The sequence below is a fragment of the Erithacus rubecula genome (genome assembly GCF_903797595.1).
Source record: "Erithacus rubecula genome assembly, chromosome: 13".
NCBI lineage: Eukaryota > Metazoa > Chordata > Aves > Passeriformes > Muscicapidae > Erithacus > Erithacus rubecula.
In genome coordinates this window covers 14,201,011-14,224,129 of record NC_136665.1, presented here as the reverse complement: position 1 = coordinate 14,224,129, position 23,119 = coordinate 14,201,011, and the positions used below count along the sequence as shown (strand labels likewise).

The 23,119-nt window shown below is 44.9% G+C and overlaps 1 protein-coding gene across 1 annotated transcript in view; it reads left to right on the top strand.

The window, feature by feature from the left end:
- ADAMTS9 (ADAM metallopeptidase with thrombospondin type 1 motif 9) overlaps positions 1–17,323 on the top strand; it is a 77,856-nt gene extending 60,533 nt beyond the window's left edge. The window contains 10 exon segments of the mRNA XM_079316642.1: positions 4,708–4,878; positions 6,346–6,540; positions 8,335–8,467; positions 8,713–8,807; positions 8,948–9,042; positions 9,137–9,270; positions 10,769–10,860; positions 12,317–12,421; positions 14,368–14,462; positions 14,759–17,323. Coding sequence (XP_079172768.1) covers positions 4,708–4,878; positions 6,346–6,540; positions 8,335–8,467; positions 8,713–8,807; positions 8,948–9,042; positions 9,137–9,270; positions 10,769–10,860; positions 12,317–12,421; positions 14,368–14,457 — 1,110 coding nt within the window. The 3' untranslated portion in view covers positions 14,458–14,462; positions 14,759–17,323.
- Positions 17,324–23,119: the final 5,796 nt, after the last annotated feature.

Genomic DNA, 23,119 nt, shown 5'->3' with positions numbered 1-23,119 from the left:
ATGCAAATACTGAGCAGGTTTTGGGTAGGGATTTGGGTCTCTTCCAGAAGACAGAGCCCTGCTGCGCTGCTCCAGCCTGAGCCTTGTGCCTGGAGGAATTAGGGAGCAGTGGTAATTCCCTCTTTCCTGCCCCATTACCCCACTATCCTTTCACTGAACTCCCAGTCTTTGCTCTTTTATCAAGTGCTGAGAGCAAGTCTTCTCTGGGAGATGATGCTTTTCTGTGTGACCAGGATCAGTTCCCATCAAAAACTGCTCCTGGGACTGGAACTGGGGATAAAGTTGCTGCTCCAGTGGTTTAGGGAGTGACTCCAACTCTCCTGAAGTGTGGGCAGTGAGTGGTCTCAAGGCTGGTGGGTGGTAGAGGATGAAGAGATTCTGATCTGGAGGAGCCCTCCATGCACTGCCAAGAGGATGCTGTGTCAACCTCAAATACACGGCAGGTTTTGGCAGAGGCAGTTCAGACCAGATACCAAAATGTTTCTTTTCATTCTGCTTTTTTCCATTTTTAGCCCCTGCATGTGGTACCTCAGCCTGACTGGAACAGGACACACAAGTTAATCTTTATTTCCCCAATCTCAGCAGTGCTGGGAAATTTGGTTTATAATCCTGTGTAACCCGGCCAGGACTGCAGGAGGCCAGAGGGGCTGTGCCCTTTCTCAGCTCCTTCCCAGTACACAGGGAAGTGTGATGGGAAGCAGCAGGAGGTAAAGCCAGGCTGGTCACACAGTGGTACCCAGTGGAAACATCCCAGCCAGAAAAGGAAATGTAGGAATGGCTGAGGGGGCTCCAGCCACTTCCTTGCAACAAACTTTTAGTTTTACAGAGCCCATTAATTTCTTCAGCTAATAAATTTAAAGGCAGCAAAGAGGTCACCAAACAGCATGTAGTGCCAGTCCTTAACTAGTGGTGTAATCAGCCCTGAAAAGAAACAGCTCCTGCCCTATCCTTTTGTAGAATCTCAGAATCATTAAGTTGGAAAAGGCCTCCAAAATCATGAAGTCCAACTTTCAACCAAATTTTGCTGTCTCTCCCTTATTTTTGCAACTTCTCAAAACAGTTTTGAGAGGTGCCTGCCTCCACCCTTCTGAGCCCTTGATGGGATACAAATACTGGTATTTTCTGAAGTTTTCCAGGACTCCCCATTGCTCTGGGGAATTTTTGAATGTATTATGGAGATTTTTTTTTCTCCAGGGGAGTTTTACTAGCAGGATGGACTGGAAGTTCCCTCACCCTCATAAGTACTCATAAGTAACCATGAACAGGAAAATGCGGGAGCTGCCCAATGTGAGCTTTCCCCTTTGGCTATTTCCAAGCATTTTTTCCATCCACTTCCTATTTTGTTCTAGTATAAACAGTGAAAAAACAAAAGGAATAGCAGCTCCCATCCAGCCATAGGCACTGTCCATGAGGAGGCACAGATTGCATTGGTATTCTCTGGGCAGGGAGCAGCAATGAACCCTAATTGACATGGAAGGCAGGATATAAGTAAAATCTCAGTGCTGTCTTGTTCTTGAATTGTTATCTTTAAAGGGAATCTGTCAAGAGGGTTTGGGCTTTTTTAATTGTTCCTCTTTGTTGTTGTTTAGGAAAAAAGTGTTGGTCTTGACAATGAGAAGGAATATGGAACTTACTGGAAACCATTCACTGCTCTGTTGGTGTGTCACCATTAATCACCTGTTCTCAGTGCCCTCACCAGGGAGAAGAAAGTCAATAGAAAGAGCCTTGCTAATGTCAAAATAAAACTCAGACTGGAGTCACAGAGAAAAAGGGAAAATTGGGAGAAAGAAGGGGTTTTTCTTTAATATGAGCCTCTGTGGAAGGACAATATACAGCTCTGGAAGTTGCCATGTAACTCCTGAATCTTTGACATTTGCCTTTTGGGGGGAAATTGTGCCATCCTTGCCTGATTTGAATTGCAGAGTTACCCAAGGAATGTTTCAGCATTCATGGCATAGGGGGTACATTTCATCTGTGTCAGATTGTTATTTTTTAAAAAGAAGAAAACAATCAATGCTTTTGCAAAGCAATGCCTTTGGGGTTATTTTAATTATTGTTATTGCTCTTCTAGAACAGTTTCAGAAGTGCTTGAAATGATCCTTAATTTGAGCTGCCAGGAAAACAGTTCAGAACTTGGGAAATGAGGCAAAAGAGACAAATATTGTCAAATGCCTGACTTGTTTTTCAGACTTTGCTATCAATAGTAGTTATAGCCTGGCCCCACTGTTTTGTGTGAGATTTAAATCAGTCTTGAATGTGAGATTTCATGCAAAATCTCTCACTTTCCATGCTAGCTGAGTTGTCTGCTTTCTACATGAATGATGTTTTATAACTTTGGGGTAGATGATTGGAACCTCGCAGTGTTTCTCTTTAGTTTATGATGGTCTCACTGTCTTTGAGCCTCAATTAATATTTCAGTGGGATTATTTTAATTGCATCTTACCCTTAGAAATACAAACTTTGAATTTCTGATGATGATAAAATGCACAGAGCTGGCTCAGGTTTATTTGGCCACACAACTGTTATTTGCAGACAAACCCAAATCAGGCTGGCCTGTGCTTGGGTGTGTCAGTCTCTCAGCAAGTAATGATTTTAAACAAGGATGGGCTTTTGATGTGACAGCTCTTCACTGCCAATGTTAGAAGATGCCTTGATGGCATATAGATGGTTCACCATCTTAAAGTGAAGCATGATCCAATGTACTTTGCAAATTTAGTCTGAAATATACATTAAGGAGATGAGACAAAATCAGGCTTGGTTCTTCCCACTCCTTTCAAGGTGTGTTTTTGGCTGTGAGGGACCATGAAACAATCCACCCTGTATTGCTGACCTCTTGTTGGGCCAGAAAATGCCAAACCAGAGAGGAGGGAAGCTATGAGCATCCTGTGACCCCACTCCCACTGTGCTGGGAAGCCCCTCCTTAGAGAGAAGCAGCAAGGTCAGGGTTCAGGCTGCCCCAAAAGGTGGCTGGAGAGTGGTGCCATATTCATACACAATGACCCCTTTCAGTTTTTACTTATGTAATAGGGAGATAATCAGAGATGGGTAAATATAGCCACTTTGTTTGCTTTCTGGGGAAATCACACTCCAGCAAATTCCTCCAGCCCCTGCAGGATTGCCATGTTTCAGCACAGACCTAGAAGGAGCTTCCACTCCAAGGACTCAAAGCAAGAGAGTAAATAAGGTTGAAAGCACACAAAGCCCTTGGGGTCTTCTGGCAGACTGCAGATTTTGCAATGTTGACTGTTGCCTAAGAGCTCCTAAGTTATTCCTTTGGAATAAATGTTGCTTTGTGGAGCTGCCTCTCCTTCCCCATCCCTTTCCACTTTGCCCCAGTTTTAAATATTTACACCAAACATGATGTTGTGCTCCCTGTTGCTCTCCTGGTTTGCTGCTGCTGCCACAGACTGATCTGATTTTTCAATATTCTCACTTAATTTACAATCCTGGTTCTGACAGCTAATTACAGAAACAGGGCCATGACAATGCCTGCATTTTGCAATTAGCTGAACCCATTAAGATCTTCCTAATTGCTGGCTGTCCAGGAGGGCAGGAGCTGCTTCAGGGAGGCTGGAAATGATGTTTGGAGGGTAAGACTCTAACTAGGTTAAACTGGCACAGTGTTCCAAGCCTAGGTGACTTCAAACAGTGTTTCTGTGCAGATTGGGATGGTCTGATTGGATGTTTTATCCTTTTCCTTAAGGGGAAGACATTTCCTATATGTTCTATAAAATGATTATTTTCATGCATTTTTCTCCTTGTTAATCCAGTTAGTTGAAAGTGTTAGAAGTCCATTACAGGCAATAACTAAAGGAAAATAGGGTTTTATCTAGACAGCTGCTCTTACACTGATTTATTTTGTTGTATGTGTTTTTCTAAGATGCTCTCCAAGGACAGCCTCACTCCCAGGAACACAGCCTCACAGTCAGACTCGTTTTTCCAAGACAAGCAGAGAAAGAACTGAGTCCTTGAAGTCTCCAGAAGGACCTGGAGAGCACTTGTACTTGGCTAGCCTTGGTTGCTCTTAATATCAGGCAGGGCAGTGTTTAAAAAAGAAAAAACCTGCAGGGCTGTCCCCACTGCAGTGCTTGCAGAGTTGTGTTCAAGGCTAGGCTGGGTGAAGCTCTGAGCAGCCTGGTCTAGTGGAAAAGTGTCTTCCCATGGCAAGGGATTGGAATGAGATGATCTCTAAGGTCTTTTTCACCCAAACTATTCTATGATGATTCTATGTCCTCCCATGCCAAGGCTGGGCAAGGGGCTTCCCCCATAGCAGTCACAGCCAAAGGTGCAGCACTGTGATTTTTGCAAGGGGGATAGTTGAGTTGTCATTCTCCAAACAGCTGTGTTTACAAGGGGCTGAAATACTGGGGGTTGGCCCCTTTCTCTTCCCCTTGCCCTATCTCCTGGCCCAGCATGCCCAATCCTGCATCTCTTGATTCTATCACTGCTGGACCCCACATCTTCCCCATCCCAATACCTGCAGCCATGGTTTCTCCTCTCTCCTGTGGGTTTGGGTCAGTAGCTCCAGAGGTCGGGAGCAGTTTGTCACAGCAGCATGTGGCTCAGCAGGGTCCTGGTGGAAGATTTTCCCCCGGGTGATTCCAGTGACAGCTTTCAGGGGCTGCTGGGAGGAGGGCTGTCTCTGGATGTGGATTCATTCACTGGAGTCTCTCGGGGCTTGCCTGAGCTGTTGTTCCTTGCCCACAGTGCACCAAGACGTGCGGGGAGGGGTCCCGGTTCCGCAAGGTGTTCTGTGTGGATGAGAAGGAGCAGCTGCAGAGCAGCAGCTACTGTGACCCCGGCAGGCGCCCCCCCGAGCAGGAGAGCTGCGGGCTGCCCCCCTGCGAGTACATCTGGATCACGGGAGAGTGGTCAGAGGTGAGTCCCCATCCCTGCCCTGCACCAGCCTGTGCTCTCCTCCTCTCACCACTGCCCTTGCTGAGCTATTGCACCCCAAATCGACAGTGGCAAGGCAGCACTGTGCACTTTAATTACTATTTTTTGGTTTATTTCGGTGTGCAGTCTCGCTGTTGGATAGAAAGGAGCAGTGCTGTGGGGGATAACCAGGATATTAAAGACTAAAAGCAGCATTCTCAGGGTCCTAGCTAATATTATCTGGAGGCAATTTTCTTTCAAAGCACATTGCATTCAGCAGTCACCCTCTTTGGTTTTCTGTTTATTTCATTTATTTAATTAATTGATTTTGTTCCCATCCACTCCTTGGGGGCTCTGGGCCCCCTGTGTAAGGGTCCAGGTGTGCATCATGGGGGAGAGGCAAGCCTAGAGGTGACCATGGGGCACATCCTTCCTCAGTGCAGTCTTTGCAGGGGCCAGGACCCAGAGTGAGGGAAGGCAGGACACTCACCCTCACAGCTGGGAGGTGAGGAAAATAGATGAGTTTTCCTTGCGGCGAGCGCCGCATGCGGGAGGGCCCAGGCTAATCTCAGCCTGTTTCCTTCTGCTGCCCGTGAAGGATTACTTTCCAGTTGGAGAAACAGCAAAGGGAAATGACAAGGCAGCTGCTGACACAGCACTGATTAAAAAGAAGGAGCAAGAAAAGGGAAAAAAGAAAACATGCCAGAAAGGAGGGGGAGGAGAGACAAGCCACCTGAGATAGCGCAAGGAAGGAGAACTGTGGAGACGTGAGAGTATCTCAGAGCAGCTTGGTCTCTTGAGTGGTTTCTTAAGGGAAATACTGAGGTGCCTGTCAGGCTGGAGCTCTGTCTGCTCCTTGTCCAGGCACCCTCTGCCCACTCCCAGTGGCTGGGAGGCCACCTGGGAGCACTCAGGCCTGTGAAGACAGAGAGCTGAAGAGGTCTTACAGTGACAGTTTGTCTCTCCCCAGGTCCCACTCAGCCCTTTGGAGGAGGAAGGCAGAAATGCTATTTATCCTCTAATTACAATGAAAAATTTTTCATTCTTTTAGTTGCTACCTGCAGTACAGGGTCAACCTTAACCATTTTCTATCTCTGTGTATCCCATGGCAAAAAAAAAAAAAAACACCAAACCAACTAATAGAGAAATTTCCAAATTTCCAAGGATCTTCTGTTCCTTTCTTTGTGCTTGGGAAGAAATAACACATGCCTGGGAGCCAGCCAGGGGAGTCATGGAGCACCTATAGATCCAGCCAGAGAGGAGCTGAGTGCTTAAAGATAATGTCAGGCACCAGCTCACTTGTAGTAGCCACTTACAATATTCATGACTGGCTTAAATAGATAGCAGTAATCCCTTGAAGCAGTTCCTGTGTTAAAAGCTGACAGGGACAGGCCTGGTTTCCTCCCCTCCCATTTTGGGCATCCTTCCTGAAGTGGCAGTGGTGCTCACCAGTGTTTCCTCTGCCCGCAGTGCTCGGTCACATGTGGCAAGGGCTACAGGCAGCGCCTCGTGTCCTGCAGTGAGATTTACACTGGGAAGGACCACTATGAATATGGCTACCAGAACATGGTCAACTGTCCTGGCACACAGCCCCCCAACATCCAGCCCTGCTACCTCGGAGAGTGCCCCATCTCGGCCTCCTGGCGCGTCGGCAACTGGGGAAGTGTAAGTTGGGCAACTTCTTTTTTGGCCAAAAAGACTGGAACAGCCTGGAGTTTTTCAGACCAAAGGTTTGGCAGAAGAATGTTTTAGAGCTGCTTAAATTAATGCAGTGAATTCTCTGGTGCAGCAGCAGGTGTGTGTAGGGCTCCATACTTCAGACTGATCCCCTTCATATGGGGGAGCCCCAGCAGCTACGAGTAGAGTCAGCCATGAAAATTGGGATGTAGCCAATATTTGTGGCCATGTTGATGGCCATACTGAATGCTTAGTCAGAGAGTGGGGTCATTGCAGAAAACAAGGGTTTGAAAGCTTTGTGCTAGAAGGATTGGTGGGTCACTGGCAGCTGCAGTTGAGCCCTCTTGGCCACGTGTATGAGAAAACTTGGGAGACAGCATTAAGCTGAAACACTGGTCATTTGAGCCTTAAAAGGATTTTTTTTCTTCTTTTGTTCTCCCCCTCCTTCTCACAAATGCTGGGACAGGTCAGGGGAAAGAACTTGGCCTTTCTGCTAAAGTTATTTGTGTTGAGCTTCTTCTGGGACCTGAACTACAAGATCAAATTTTAGTTAAGGTGATAACATTTCACTTCTTAGGGCTTCTGACATTCTTTGAAATGTGATGTTTCACCCATAAACTTGATTTATTAACCCAGCTCAGGCATTTGTAGGAATTTGTCAAACCTTTACAAGGTGATGAGTGTCAAGCCAAGTAAAACGTAGTAGAAGTTGTCAAGGTAACTGGCAAAGCCATTTAAACCTGAGTTCCTCCTGCCCCATAGGAAGCTTCAGATCCTCCCTGTGAGTCAGCACAGCAAAGAGCTCAGCCTCAATTAATTGGTATCTTCCCTCAGAATTTAAGTGCAAAATACCCAAGTCATTAATCCAACTTCACTGCAAAGAGCATTCATTTCAGAGAGCAAGACCTTTCTCCTCACTTTGGGCTGCTGAATGTCCCAGTGACCACCAAGTGCCATGACCCTTGTCAGCTGTGTTTTTGAAAGGGATTTAGTGTAAAATGCCATCACCTTTGGTAGACAGAGTCCTACTCAGCACTTTAGCTAAGTTTTATGGAACTGAACTTGATAAAGAGTAAATGCCCAAGCTGTGAATATCATGAGCCATTGAAGACCATATTCTTCATGGTGTATTCCTTTAGAATAATCATTTCCAAATGGATGAGCAAGTTCATTTTCTGGTAACTGTAGAAAGAGCTTATTTTCAGTACTTGAAAGAACAAGTTGTGGATGTGGAGTACGATGCTCCCAACTCCTATAGCCCACACTCAGTAGCTGGATGCTCTGCTGCTTGGTAGCTCCAGTAACTTGTCCAATTTCAGCCTTAGGATTGCCCTTGGTCTGGGTGATTTGAGGATGACCCAATGTTTGCACAGATGTTGCTATTTTCCCAGCAGGTGAGGGGAGAGAAGATTTCGAGGCTCATTTTTTTTTGTTTTTGTTTTTTTGTGAAATTTGCATAGAAAACAAAAATCTTCCTAATGTGAAAAATAAGCAATTTCACTTGAGCACATGGTTCGCTTTAACCCACTGCCTCATCCAGCAAAGTGTGCAGACACTGAGCAAAATATGGTAGTCTTGAAGTAATCAATGATAATAAGGAAGGGATTTATTGCCAAAGGGACTACTCATTTGATTAAAATGAAGCCTGTGCTTGAACACTTCACAGGACTGGAGTCTTTGCTGCTGTCTCTTGGTACAAGGGAAACCATCTGTCTCTGTTCTTTCTTCTGGAGCCCATAACCCCTTGAGATAAAGCAGGAATCTCTGTCTTGTGTCCCACAGTGCTCTGTCACCTGTGGAGTTGGGGTCATGCACCGCTCAGTGCAGTGTTTGACCAACGACGACCAGGTCAGCAGCTTGTGCCATGTGGACCTGAAACCTGAAGAGAGGAGGACATGCCACAATGTCCATGACTGTAAGTCTGCAGCTTTACACCTTCTTTTGCCTTTCTCATGGCTTCAGCATCTTTTCCCATCAAACTCCTAGAGATCTGCAGTATTTCCAAGCATTGGGAGCCATCCAAGTAAGCACTAAGACACTTCAGGGAAACCTGTTAAAAATAAAAAAGATGTTTTGATGCTTTGGAAGCCTCAGAGTGTTCCAAAATAAATTTTGATGCATAGTTGTTCAGTGACTACAAGTATTTCTGTTTTGTTTCAGGTGAATTACCAAGGAGTTGCAAAGATGTTAAAAATCTTGAAGGTGTCACTGAAGATGGTGAATATTTCCTGCAAGTCAAAGGAAAGACATTAAAGGTGCATTTCAGTAACAGAATGTGATAGTTAATAGATTTTCTAAAGGTTCAAGAGGACCCTGCATGTGGTCTTCACTTCCACTCTTGGATTTTCTGCCTTTGGTGTCTTTGCACATGACACAATTCTGGCTTCTCTCTCAGGTGTATTGCTCTGGGATGCAGACTGACAGCCCAAAGGAGTATGTGACCCTTGTAAACGGGGATGCAGAGAATTTTTCAGAGGTGTATGGATACAGGTAAGAAATCCTGTAATCATGAAGCTCACAGTGTTTTTGTTTTCCATGGCAATATTTCCTGGTCATGAGTAGAAGGGTTTTTCTTTTGATTTAGATTGCATAACCCGACCGAGTGTCCGTATAACGGGAGCAGACGAGAAGACTGCCAGTGTAGGAAAGATTACACAGCAGCTGGGTTTTCCACCTTCAGCAAAGTAAGGCTGGACCTGAACACTATGCAAATAATAAGTGAGTAAAAACAGGGCCTTGCCATTAAAAAAAAAAATGTTTATTTTACACAAATATAGCTGTAACTACAAGCAAGCAGTAGCACTCTACTGAGTGATATTCTTGAGAATTCCTGTTAAAAGCTGCTTTTAGTTTGGTCACCTCTATGCTGCTTTACACTTGGAGACTGCAACTTGAGTACATCGGTGTTATTTCTCTGCAAAGCAGGAAAATACTAAGGAAATTGCTGCTGTGTCTGCTCTGGAGAATGAGTATTTGTATGCTCCCAGCAGCTCAGTGTATTTTGTGAAGGATTTTAATTTATTTCATTTGGTCCCCTCTTTTCAGACTGGACTCAGACACAAAGCCTAACCAGGAAGGAGCTGCCCCAGCCCCTCACCCCCCTCCCTTTAACTCAGAGAGTGTCAGGAGATCCCAGTGCAGGGGTTTCCACCAGAATGGGGATCCCAGGTGCCAGGGCAGAAAAGTCTCTTTGCAGAGCTAGACCATGGTGAAATAACTTGTGTTGAGGACTGGGGACATGGATTTGCAGTGGAGAAAGAGAGTATGGCTGTGCAATATGAGTAACACATTGTCTCTTTTGTCATTCCTGTGAGTTGGGAGCCCATCCCACCACCAGAGACCCTGTAGCATTCCATGGGGTTATGGTTTCAGTCCCCCTGACTCCACTGCTATCAGTTTGCAGCAAATGTTTTAAAAATACAGCATATTGTTGGGAGTTCATTCAGTAAATAGCTAAGTGGTTTTTTAGCAAATCAAACTCCGTCCCTGTAAAACGACTCTTTATCTGATAAGTGGGTTTTATCACTTAATTTTCAAGACCTCCCAGTCTATCAATCTGTAAAAAGCAACTAATAATCTGTAAAAGCTCCTAGGTAAAGATCTCAAAGGAACCACCCTCTGGGAATTTGATACCAGCTCCCTTTGAATTTCAAAAGGAGCTGGGCACCTACCTCTGTCAGGCAGGAGCTATCTCACATCCCCATCTAAATGAGTCTCAGTTACTTCAGATCCCTCTAGAGCAAAATACTCCAATTCCCTTTGAAAACCCGACCCCTGGGCTGGGGCAGCCAGGAGAGCAGGGATGTTGTTTGCTTTTGTTTAAAAGAGAGATTTAGAAGGTGCTGTGGCCTTCTTGAAAGTGGGGAAGTTTTTATAGTGAAATAAACCCCAAGTTAAGGGTTTGAGTTTTGTTGTTATTTATATCTTGTTCCTAAATCACCAATAGATTTAAACTGAGCTGTAAATACTGAGTGTAAGTGTCCTGTTAAATTCAATGCTCATGTATTTGGAATCACATGTGGGATGAATCAGGAGATCTAATATTAAAATATATAGTGATCTTGATTTCATAGAAATATAGTAGTCTTGACTTCATACACTAATGTGGGAAGCCAGCTTTGATGAATTTAAACATTAGTGAAGAGCATGTTTGCATTTATTTTGTCTCTCTCCTTTCATCTTTCTTTCCATGTTATTCACCAACTCTTCTCCACAGCAACTGATTTACAGTTTGCACAGACACATGATGGACGACCTGTTCCTTATGCCACTGCTGGGGACTGCTACAGTGCTGCCAAATGCCCGCAGGTATTTGACAAGAGCATTTAACAGGAATTGGTGCCATTTGTTATGTTCAGGCCCTCTATTAATTACTGCTGATCGCAGCAGCTCAACTTCAGTGAGTGGCACATTCTTATCTCAAGGGTCTGAAACTTTTCCCTTTGTGGAAATGGAGAAAGTGATGAGGAAAGTTTCCTTTGTGAATGTGAAGAAAGTAGTTTCTATTTTCCATGTTATCAGGCCGATGGCTGGTTGAGAGACATTCCCTAGGGCATTCCCAGTAAAGGAGAAAAGGAAGAAGAAAGAGGCTATGGGGGAGAACTGGATTTTACCTGCATAGTTGAAGACAGGGGGATCAGTCCATGACAGGACTTGGTGGAAATGCTGGGCAGAGAGAGCAGCAGGGAGTATATGCTTTTCAAAAGACTTTAGGAGACAAATAACACTGTCTTAGGGATGGCTTGCTGCATGTTCCCAGCACACCTACTTTTTATGGGGCTGGGGATGATAAGTGATCTCTTTGGATAGTCCAAGGTATTGGGTGAGCATTATTGGCAAAGGGCATTAACGGGCAGTTGCAGCAGCAGAGGGCAAACCTCTCCATCTCCTTCCCTCCCTGCTTTCAGAGCTGACACTTTCCTGCACAGCTCAGCAGCTCTGGGATTGACTCCTTGGAATGCTCATAAATGTTAATATCCATCCACCTGACCAGACAGTTTGCTCCTCACAGAAAATCAGCATTCCCAAGGCAGCAAGTGCAAGGAGCAAAGCTAACAGCCATCTGGTACTGCCCGGCTGTGCTGGGCTGTGGGTCAGCCCGGGGATGTGTCCAAAGGATCCCTCCAGGGGTCCAGAAATCAGCAGGACTGGAGTCTGCCATGGGGGTGAGGGGAGGGCTGGGGGGCTCAGCATTGGCTGTTGGCATAGCCCTTCATTTTCCATCCATATTTTTCATTTTGAAAAAGTTGGAATTAAGTGTTTTAAAGAAATAAGCAAATGGAAGAGTTTCTATTTCACTAGTCTGGGGAAAAAAAAAAACAAAAAAAACCTGGAAAACAAGGGCAAGTGTGCCCTCTCCAGTTGAGCAGGGAGCAGTGACAGGCTGCAGCACATCCCTGAGGTTCAGCTGCTGGAGCACGTCGGGCTCTGCAGTTTGCCATGGGAAAGCCAACAATGCCCTCAGCCGGCAGAGAAGAAGCAGTGCAAAACCAGGAAAAAACAGTGCAAAACCGGGGTAAAGCAGTGAAAACCTGGGGGGAAAAGGCAGTTCAAAAGCAATCTGAAACCCTTCCTTCTCTGCAGCCACCAAGGAGAAGAAATTCCTAATGTGAGCCATGCTGTGATTTGTACAGTGGTCACGGTCAGAGCAATAGAGAACAGGGAAAACATTGCTGTCAAGATCCTGTTAGAAAAGCAACACCATGGCATGGCAGGAGTCTGGATCACAACATTTTAAGTTAACCATGCTCTTGTTTTTTTTTAGGGTCGCTTCAGCATAGACCTGTACGGGACAGGGCTGTCCCTGGTGGGAACAGCCAAGTGGCTCTCACAGGGGAATTACGCCGTGTCAGAAATTCAGAAATCCCCAGTAAGTTGTAACTTGAATTATGGCTATACCTGCTCATCAGAAGTTTTTAATCACCACATTTTCATTCATGGCAACTTCTTCCAATAGAGGCTAACAAAAAAAGAATGTCTGACATTAAAGTGCTGCATGTAACTGTAGTGGGGCGAGGCCCTTGTGGGTTTAACTTGATCAGAGTTATTGCAATTAATTAGTGAGCCTGATTAACTGTGAAGCTGTGGGCAAACATATCCTTCATCAGTTGTCTGAGATGTCCAGCATGGAGTGTGCATCACAGGGCAGGGCAGCAGGACAGGGTCAGGGCTGCAGAGCAGAGTTGGGTCTGCTGCCAGGCATATGCCCTGAGTAGGAATTGTTCCCAACAAATCTCTGATGAAGCATGGAGGATGTGGACCTTCCTCCTGTCTGGTCTTGGTTTATCTCCTTGGCAAAGTCTCGAGTCACAGAGTGTTGCAGAGGCACCATCTCCTGTCACTGCCTGTGGCTTTGCTGGCTGGAGCCTCAGGCAGCCCTTCACAATCACTCACAGCCAAATTTGTACTTGTACTGCTTAATTTGCCTGACTGTTAACACCTCCTGCAGTCACTGTGTGCCTTCACTCTGTTGCTTCTGTGTCATACTCTAAAATGGTAGAAATCCAGGATTGCTTTTTTGGCTGTTACTTCATGTGAATCATCCGAATTGCCCCCGTTCAAACTCTCCAAAGGAGGTCACCATCATGTAATAAACAGCAATTTGCAAAATATCCTTTCCTGTACTGCTTTCAGTCTCTCCCCTGGCTCTGGGGATCATGAGTCTCCTCTGTGCTGGTTCTCTTAGGGAGAATTAATGCTACAAGTCTGAACACACCACAGGTGGAAGAGGACCACTACAGGCCCTTCATATCAGTTCCAGCAGGAGCTTTTCTCCTCTTCCAAAAGGAGAGAAGTCAACTTTGAGTTTGCAGAAAACATCATGGCTGACAGAATTAAAACAAACTTTAAGGAACAGGGGTGCTGAAAAATCCTCCATCACCTGGTGGCATCTGTCAAATGCTGTTCCAAGGGTGTAATTGCCTGCAGGAGCAAAAGAAAGAAGGTGTAGTGAGAAGAGATGATAGCAGCCTGCTGCAGTCACAGATCAATAATGTCAAGGGCAGGGTGGAGCTTGTTTAAAAATAAATGCTTTGTGCAAGCTTGTTGTGTGCTTAAGTCCAATTTTCTGGTAATTGAGGGTTGAATTCCCCTCAAGGACTGTCTGTCCATTGTGATGACCAAGAGGAGAAAGACTCTGCAGAGGTGAGATAAGGAAGGCCAGATGGAGGTATTAATCTCCTGACTCAAGCCCAGAGTTGCACCCTGTTTGCTGGGCTCACCTGGAGACCAGGTTAACCTCAGGACTACTCTACACTTACCCCTTCTGGCTGTGGGAAGGAGAGGAGGGTTGGCACCTTAGCAAGTGACATCACCTTACCCCATCACTTTCCCTCCTCTCTTGTCTCTGGAGCCACTCCAGGACTTTCTCTTCCCAGTGGATGTTTCCTGATTTAACTGCAAATACCCTTTCCATGCCCTTCCCATGCTCAGGCAGAGCTGAGCAGTTGAGTTTTTGTGTGGCTTTGCTCTTGCATGAGCCAAGTTTTCTACTCATTACTATTATTCACTGTGGGGCAAACTGGAGAAAGCAGATACCCTTGAGATACCCTCCAAATGGCCTTCTCCCTGGGCAGCTTTCAATTTAATAAATCAAAACTACCCTCTCCTATTTGTGTCCACCATCTGACCTGCTAGCACTAAAGAAAATTACATTTTTGTATGTTTGAATACAGTGGTCATTTCATAGATTTATTTTGGCATCATTTGTTTTCTTATACACTCTAAAAATGTGGCTTGAGTAACCCAGATCTAGCCTTTCTACAGCATGGAATTCCCGAGCTCTTACTGAGCTGTTATTTCTGATTTTGCCTGCAGGATGGTACCAAAGTAGTAGGAAGATGTGGTGGTTACTGTGGGAAGTGCACTCCATCATCTGGAACAGGCCTGGACGTTCAGGTGTTATAGCAGTGGTGAGTTCTCAGCTGCTTCTGCATGAAGGAAAACCTTCCCAAAATGCCCTGAAAGAGCAGATCAGGACATGGTTGGAAAAAAACATTGAGTGCATTGGTGACAGCCACCCACCCCTCACAGCATCCCTGTGGGTTCCCCTGCTCCCCCAGTAACCCCTGTGGATACAGCACTGCCACCTGGAAATGCCTCCCCACCTTGCTGGCACCCACTTTTGCTCTGCTCTTGTGCCAGTTTCTCAGTGATGTGTTTCAGAGGCAGGATAACTTTAAATGTGCATCTTTCCTCTGTTTTCCAGGTTCTCTGGGAGCAGCCAAGGGAGATGAGAGATGGATGAAGGATAGTGATGCAATACCTCTGCCTTCCACTTTTTTTATCTGTGTATATGTGTATATAGATTGCATATTCCTAATGTACAGTATAATATTTATGTTTGGGTTTATTTATTTTGATTTAATATTTTTGTACGTAAAATCATTCTATTAAGGCTGCTTTTACTATTTTTATTTTTTATTGTTAAATCCTGCAGTCAAACCACTGCATTTTGCATACTCTACATTATATGTAGCATTATGACAAGTGATACTTTATTGTCACTGTGTTCAGTTGTTTACTTTCAGTCAGTAATTTTCCTTCAGTTATGGGCTGCTTTGGCCCTCCACGGTGCTACACAATCTGCATAGGGGTATTTTTGGCATTTCAATCTGTCTTTATGCAAGGAAATTAGACAAGATGTGCTTAAATTTTTATTTTAAGGGATTAGGCTGACAGCACTCAAGGAAAACATGACATTGAATACTGTGCTAGTTGCATCAGCAATCTTTATCTTTTAGGTGTGTTTTGAATTTCACATGACCTCTGTGGCCAGTGCTGAAAGCACTGGTTTGGTGCTAACATGATATTTATTAATGCTCTGTAGTTTTAGTTAATCCAGTGCCTTTATCATTGAAGGAGGGGATAAAGCAGAAAAATTGTCAGGCAATTCAAATCAATCAAGATCTACCCCGGGTTTAGGAAAATTCCTGCAGATGGATCTTCAACTCAAGCCCCCTTTTTTTAGGGTTCTGAAGTGAACTCACTTTTTAAAAAAAACATATCTTTGTCTCCTAATTGCATGTGCCACTGTGCTTCCTGGCTCCATCTGGAAGCAGGGTATTAACTCATCCCAGACAGGCTGATCAGGCCATATGTTTCCCTGGGCTGTGTGCTCAGAAGAGATGTAGTTTCTTACAGACTTTGTTACAAAATCCTAGCGTGAAGCTGAAAGCATCCCTGTGATGTTCCCTCCCCATGGGGCTGGTGAGGCTGTGGGGACAGCACACCCTGGGATGGGGACAGCACACCCCGGGATGGGGACAGCACACCCAGCCAAGCCACCCCTTCTCTTGGCCAGGGTACTCCCCTGCAGGCACTTGCAGCATTTCCCCAGCTTCCTACTCACTCCCAGACCATCTGCAAAGGGAGGCTTCACTGCCTCCTTTCAACAAGATCACTCTGTACCTACAGATGATTCTGCCCCCCCTTCAAAAGCAAGCTGCTTTACGCCTACTCCTGTGTTGCTTGGATCTTCCTGCTAAGGCATCTGTGCTCCTTGCCTCTCCTCATTCCCATGTACAGCCAGACATTTGCTGTTGGCTTTTTTTTAATCAAGCTGAGGAGCCATGTCCCTTAGGTGTGGTGGCTCCTGCCTGTACATAGCCCTGTGCCTGTGGCATGCCACGCTTTCACAGAGCTTTGTAGCACATGGAACAGGGGTGATGTGACCAGGCTATTGTTGTAGTCTATGACTATGTCCCTTATCTCCTTCTCCACAACTTTACTTAGTGATAGGAAGATGCTGCCCTTTCACCTTATGTGTCAAGGCAGCCAGGAGCACAAAGTACAAGGAAAGGAAGCTTTTCAGCACAAAATTACCAGCAGTTTGGAAAACCAAAGAGGCTTATCTGCTACTCCAGATAACTCTTTCCATTTTGGATGCAAGCAGTTACCAAACACAACCTTGGGATCTTGTGTGAGTCTTTTACAGAGCTCCCCAAAGGATGTGTAATCAGTGTGTTACAAAACAGTTGGATCAATGGTGATAAACGATCTGATCCCTGGTTTCATAACCTGTGTGTGCTGGGCTGTTTCAGCCTTTGGAGTGAAACTTGTCAGCCTGACAATCAGGGATTGACACATTCCTGTCAGCTGGGAGACATCTCACAGGCTAGCAGGGCTGTAGAACTGGTGAAGGAAAGAAGAAAAAGGGAAAGAGAAAGAGAAAAAAGGGAAAGGGGAAAGGAGTAATAATGGAATAGTGATTTTCTAATGATAATTGCTTATGGATCAATTCTGTAGGGGAAAAGGGAAAATTGCACTATGGACTTTAGAAAGAAATAGTGATGCTTTACCACTGTAAATGAAGTGAATGGCTATTTATAAAAAGAAATATTATTTTGACCTGTACACATTCATTTCTACCATATAGTTTCAGAGCAGCTATTAACAGAGCTAGCAGAACCTAAATAAATATGAAATAAACTATAAGGGAAAAAATTACAGAGCACTGATCCTGACATTCCTTAACAGTCATCATTAGATAGAGCAGATTTTGAGGATCAGAGATAATTTCTTGTTCAGGAAAGAACTCTGGGTTTTGTGTATCGATGCCATTATTTTTCTACAAACTGGGGTATTTTTTTTTGCAAGCACTTTCCTGTACAATGTTTCTTTTCTTTCTGCTTATACTCAAAAGGAAGTGAGAATACCTGTATGACATGTCTGTATGGTCTTGCTGCATTTGCCATCGTATCTCAATACCTGTGTGCTACTATAGAGGCAAAATACTTTGTACACAAGGGAATAATACATTGAATGGTAAACATTCCTTTCCGTGCTGGTGTTTATTTCCAAGGTTTGGGTTTGATTGTCCCATGCAAAAGGAATGAGGCATGGGAAGAATGCTGTTGATAGGGAGCCCTGCCCCAAAGCTGTGTTGGAGTCTGTGGACCAGAGACCACCTTGGAGAATGGCCATGACCACCCACTCATGTCCTCGTGGTTGGAGAGACTGATGCTCCCAAATTTCTGTCCAGACAGGACTGCTCCAAGGTGCATAATAAACACAAGCACAAATCAGAGGTGTCCCATGCATTGTTCAGATGTGACTGGTGGCTGGCTGGTGCTGCCTTCAGTGACCAGGGACATCCTTTGACATGGCATGTAAGAGAGACAAGCAGTTCATTTTAATGTTTTTGAAGGATGAGCTGGGATAATGGGCCTGGTCCAAACCATTTACAGTGTTAGGAATAGAATGTGGGGAAAAAAAAAAATCAACTTTTCTAAATTGCAAAAGATAGTATCAAATATACAATAAAATTTAGGCAGGAGAAATTTGGTTTAAAAGGAAGCAAATGTAGGGACTGCCTCACAGGATGGCAGTCAAGAGTTGAAGTGCAACCAGTCTTACATCACCACTGCCCCAGATACTGCAGGTAAGAGTGAAGTTGCAATTTCTGTCTTCCCTTATATGTTCCTCATGCTTTGTCTCAGAAAGTGCTGCAGATCTCGTAGTGCTGGCAGATCCAGCCTTTTCCAGCTTCTGTGTTTTCAAAGGAGAGATAATTCCTCCCTTGTGCTGTCTGAAACCCTGTCAGATGCAGAAAACAGAACAGGCAGTGTTTCAAAAGCTCAGTTTTAAATGACCAATCTTGTAAAAGTGTCTTTCTATCATTTATCCTTAATAAATTATTATTACAAAGACTTTAAATGTGAGCTGCCGAGAAATTAATACACAGACCCTGAATCGTATTTAACCTTCCAGCCCTGTATAATGAAAGGTCATTTTAACCCTTTCAGTGCTTAGTTTCTGTGTGCTTAGTGCTGATATTCTGTGACAACTGCAGGACTCTTCTTTAATCTCTTTGTGCAGCTTCAGAGATAGAGGTGATTGTTTGATTGCTTTGGCTTTCTGCCCCAGTGATGGGCATTTTTCTTCTACAGAAAAAGAAAACGGAATTTTGTTGCAGGCTGTTGGAAAGGCATGTCTCAGGGAATTAGTCCTAAATCAGGACATTTGATTCCTTTCCTTCTTTTCCTCGTAGCCACACTTTGAAAATCGTATTGAAGAGTGCAGAGAGGCCTATTCTGCTGTGTCTTTCCAACACAACTCCTCAAACAGATGATTGAAGGCTGAGTCAGAAGAAAGCATTCTGTCAGGGGAAAAGGTGAGACATCTCCCATTACCAGGCACAGGCACAGGAACTCAACCCAACCCAGGAGTCATTAACAGCTGAAGTGGCTCAGCCCATGCCTTAAGTTCTCCCATCACTTGAACTCTTCAAATGGAGAACTCTTTCAAGCAGGTCGTTGTAAGAGACATGAGTTCATCCAGCAGCCACAGCCCTTTGGAGTGCTGTGGGAGGGGATGAAATTCCTGGAGGCGGCTTGCAGGAGTCGAGCAGGAGGAAGAAGCTGATCACCGAAAGTGGTGCCTGTCAGTCTCGCTCCAATATTTTCCAAATATTTTTCGCTTGTGAACAGATCCAGGCAATTGGAATTGTAGCCTTCCAGAAGCAGATTTAGTTGACAAGTTTCTGACCTCTCTTTGCAATAGCGAGATGAAGAATGCTAAGAAGTTATTTTCAGCCTTCACAGAAGAGTCTGAGTTTCCACTTCAAAGTTGGCTTAATTTTTCAGCTATTTAGTATTAGCAAAGATTTTTGAAAAAAAAAATTAGTGTTTCGACCTAACCCAAATGCCTCTTATACTTTATTTCCTGGGGAGATTTCTATTGTTTGTTTGTTCCAATTGAAAAACAAACAAACAAAAAACCCCCACCTGTGGCATTTTCCATGAAATTGATTCTGCCTCTGTCTAGTTGTAAGTACTGTTTCTGAACTGTTTGGAGATGTGATCTGCTGACTGAAAGTACAAGGAGATCTGATGCAGGTACCGTTTTAAACAAGGGGAGGTAGAAATGCATTTCTCCTTTGTGACACTGATCCAGGTCCTTCAAGGCAGGATATGAAGTGCAGAGGCTGAGGCCGTGCCCATCAATCCATTTCCACCAGGAAAACCTCAGTTCTGCTGGGAGCAGAATGGTTTCCACATTACATCTCCTCACATGCCTGGCTCTAATGATCAGCCTGAGCTGCCAGCAGCAAGATCAAGCTGCAGCTAATTAAACATGTGTTGGTAGTCAGTGTCTCCATTTCTGAAGAGACAGTGTGAGGAGAAGAGCCAGAAGTCTGGAGTAATCTCTGAATACAAAACCTTTTTTATGTAGGGCAGAGGGTGCAGGGAGAGGCAGGGCTCTGACATTCTCTCTTAAAATCATTACTTGGCTCCATTCATATGCTTATAATTTCTTCATCCTTCTTTAGTCTGCAACTACATTTCAGATGAGCAATTAAATTAATCAGGTCTTTTCTGCATTGTCCTTTTCCAATCCATCCCCACTGCCTTGCTGACCTTCCTCTTTGAAGCTATTCACTGCTCCTGCCTCCTTGCCCAGCTCCACAGGAAAAGGAGCATTGACTGTGAAACGCTTCCATTGCTCCCACTCCCGGTAGCAGGGAGGTGGGAATGGCTCCCTGCACACTCTCTGGCAGGAGCAGACATGCCCAGGGTAGCTGCTATTACTGGCAAATACAGCAGCAGTAAATACAAGTGGTGCCTCCCAAGCCCCCACGCAGGTAGGAGCAAGGCTGCCTGCAGCAGAGGATCCCAGCAGGTACCAGATGCTGCCAGAGGCTGGAGCTGTGGCCTCATGCATGGCTTGGACTTCCCAGATGAAGTTTGTCAGCTTGGTCCCAGGTTTGAGTAGCCCTTTGGAGCAGGGAGCATGCAGCTCTGCACTTCCCACTGAGGCTGACCCCTTGCCAGCTCAGAACAATCAGGCACACACTGGTGGCAATCTTTCCCTGCTTCAGAAAACGCAGCACAGCTGAGCTGGCAAAACAACTGAGACCTAGAATAACAAACTATGAGCTGCTGGAAGGAGATGTAGGACAGCAGTGGCCATGGAGGTTTGTTTCCTGGCAGCACAGGAGCAGCACAGTGAGTCTGAACCTTGGCTGTGGGAACAGGAGGCAATGGTCTTTCTTCTTACTTTCCTTCTTTCTTCTTGGGGCTTAGCTGCTGAAACACTTTGCTGTCTGTCTCTCCTTCACTGTTCTCCTCCCAGGGTATCCCTGAGCATGCCATGTCCCCTCAAATCCACGTGTCTCAGGAGGACAGTCCACCCAGATCAGTGGTGTAGCAATCACTCTGCTGGCTCTCACTTGAGCTGCTGCTCCATTCAGTTAGGGCAAAGGGAGAGGTGATACCCTTCAGATCCACTTCTTAGAGATACTTCTAAATTCTGCTGACTGAATTGCATAAAGTGGGGTGTCCTCGAGACATTTCAACAGCTCTTGTCAACACTGACATCTTCACCCTGCTCTGTGTGGAAAAATGCAGTGGGTGTGCCTTGTGCTGGTGCAGAGCTCACCTGGAATAACCCCTGAGAGCTGCCTGCCTGCCCTGGAGAGCCTGTTGCCCAAGATAACCTGAGTGTACCTTCAGCTTTCCTCCACATTGTGCAAGTGGTATGTGAAGCTTTCCAGGTACGACTGGCATTCAGATTTCACTGATGGCATTTTCACATCTGATCATTCCTCATGGTTTGGGCCTTTCAAGGACTTAAATGCATGGCAGCATTTAACTTGGAAGAATCAGAAGCTTTTGACAGCAGGTGTGTCATGGGCTGTTTGCTTTGGCTAAAGAACTGGTGGCTCCAGCAGACAAAAATACCACCAATGTAAAACCTAATAACACTGGTGTCTAGAAAAGAAGCAATTTCTGGCATCCTAGGGCCACAGACAAAGTTTTCTGATTTTTCCCTTTGACCAGCTACCTAATTTCTCATGATCTGAGCTACCACCAGCAGCCTGGTTTTGCTAGGCATTTCTCTCCTCTATTTTTAAGCAGTTTTCAACCCTGTAAAATGGTAAGTAAAAGCCTCTTTTCTTTTTCTCCCAATCAAAAGAGACAACAAAACAGCTTTAAAAAACATGAATAAAAGGACCTTTCCACCTGCAGGGTGGCAAATGAATGATTAATGTGAGGGATTGCAGGACATCTGTGACACTTCCAGTGCCGTGGCAAGGGAAGGGCAGGATGGCTCAGTCCTGCCAGCTCACCTCCTGCTGACACCTGCCTCTCTGCCAGTTACCATAAATTGGTTTGTTTTTCCTTATCTTCATAAATGGTCCTGAAAAGTCAAGGTAGCATGGTAGAAGTGTGAATTCACGGCATAAAGCAAATAATTCTGCTGTGAGGGGGGATAGTAGAAAATTACTTGTTGCTATAGCACAAGGATGTTGTGTGCAAATTGGCAGAGTCCCACCTGATTGCTTTGTTTAGCCTCAAATTGAAAGGCATTAATCAACCATATGAACCAGGGCCATCTCTCACCCTCTTTGTCAGAGAGGCTGGGAGAGCTGTGCTCTGAGATGGACAGCAGAGAAATGCTGGTCTGGGAAAAGCTGAAGCACTGTTGGTTAATTTTAGGGAGCCTGAAGAGAAGGAGAGGGGTTGAATGGAGCAGGAGGGAGGGAAGGGAGCTGTGACATTCTGCCAAGCTGGCATCACAGGCCTGGGTCCCTCCAGCACCTCAGCAATGCCCTGTCTGAGCCCTTTCTAAGTTTTATGTATCCACTTGGCTCTGCATTTCATAGCAGGTGCTCCTCTCCACAGAGTGGGACTGGGCTCCAAGTTTTTATTGCTGTGGACTCCAACTCCCAAATGCTATTTACAGGGAAATTGAAGACTGCCTTCAAAATTAACAATAGATGGCTATAAATCTTACTCAGTTACCTAGCAACTAACACAATAAAACCCTAAGGTTAAAAGGAGAAGGTTTATTTGGAGATACCTTGGGGAGTACATAATGGCCATTTGCATTCCTAGGTGGGAGGACACAAAAAAATTCCTGGGATATTTACAAATGAGTGTATTGATGAAAGAAAAAAAGGTGAAATTACTCAGTACTGTTTTAATCAAAATACCTCAGAACAGAGAAATCTAACAAAAAAAAAAAAAAAAGTGGTAGTCAAATGGCTGTGATAAAGAGCAGTCAGAAAATGTAAGGTGATTACAGAACTTGTAGAAGGGTTTATTAAGTTGCTAAGCCCACTTTGTTGCCATTTGTGACATTTGAAGTGTGTGTACTGCAAAGTAACCATGTAACAAACGTTCAGAGTGAATCTGACCATTACGTGCCTGATGGAATATGCCCCAGAAAATCCTACGCAGCACAAAAAAAATTTAAAACTGAACTAACATAGCATGATTCATCCCGGCCTGGGTTCCTGTTATGCACAGCACAGATTGAAATTCCATATCCCCACCTCAAACTGGGGTTTATGCACAGCCTTTTCTGCCTGCAGTAATTGCAAATCTTGGAGCTAGAGTGAGCAGAAACACTGAGAACTCCTAAAAGACCCTCATGGGGGCACATTTACCCAGGAAAAAGGAGGCTTGGTGGAGGAATGATGCAGCAAATTAGATGCCTGGTCCCCAGCACACTCCTTCAGCAGCTGTGGCACTTAGAGGTATTTTTAAGCCCTCCTCTTGCTGTTTGAAAGGCTTCAGACAATAACTTCCTAATAACAGTCAGACATTTATTACCTTCAGGG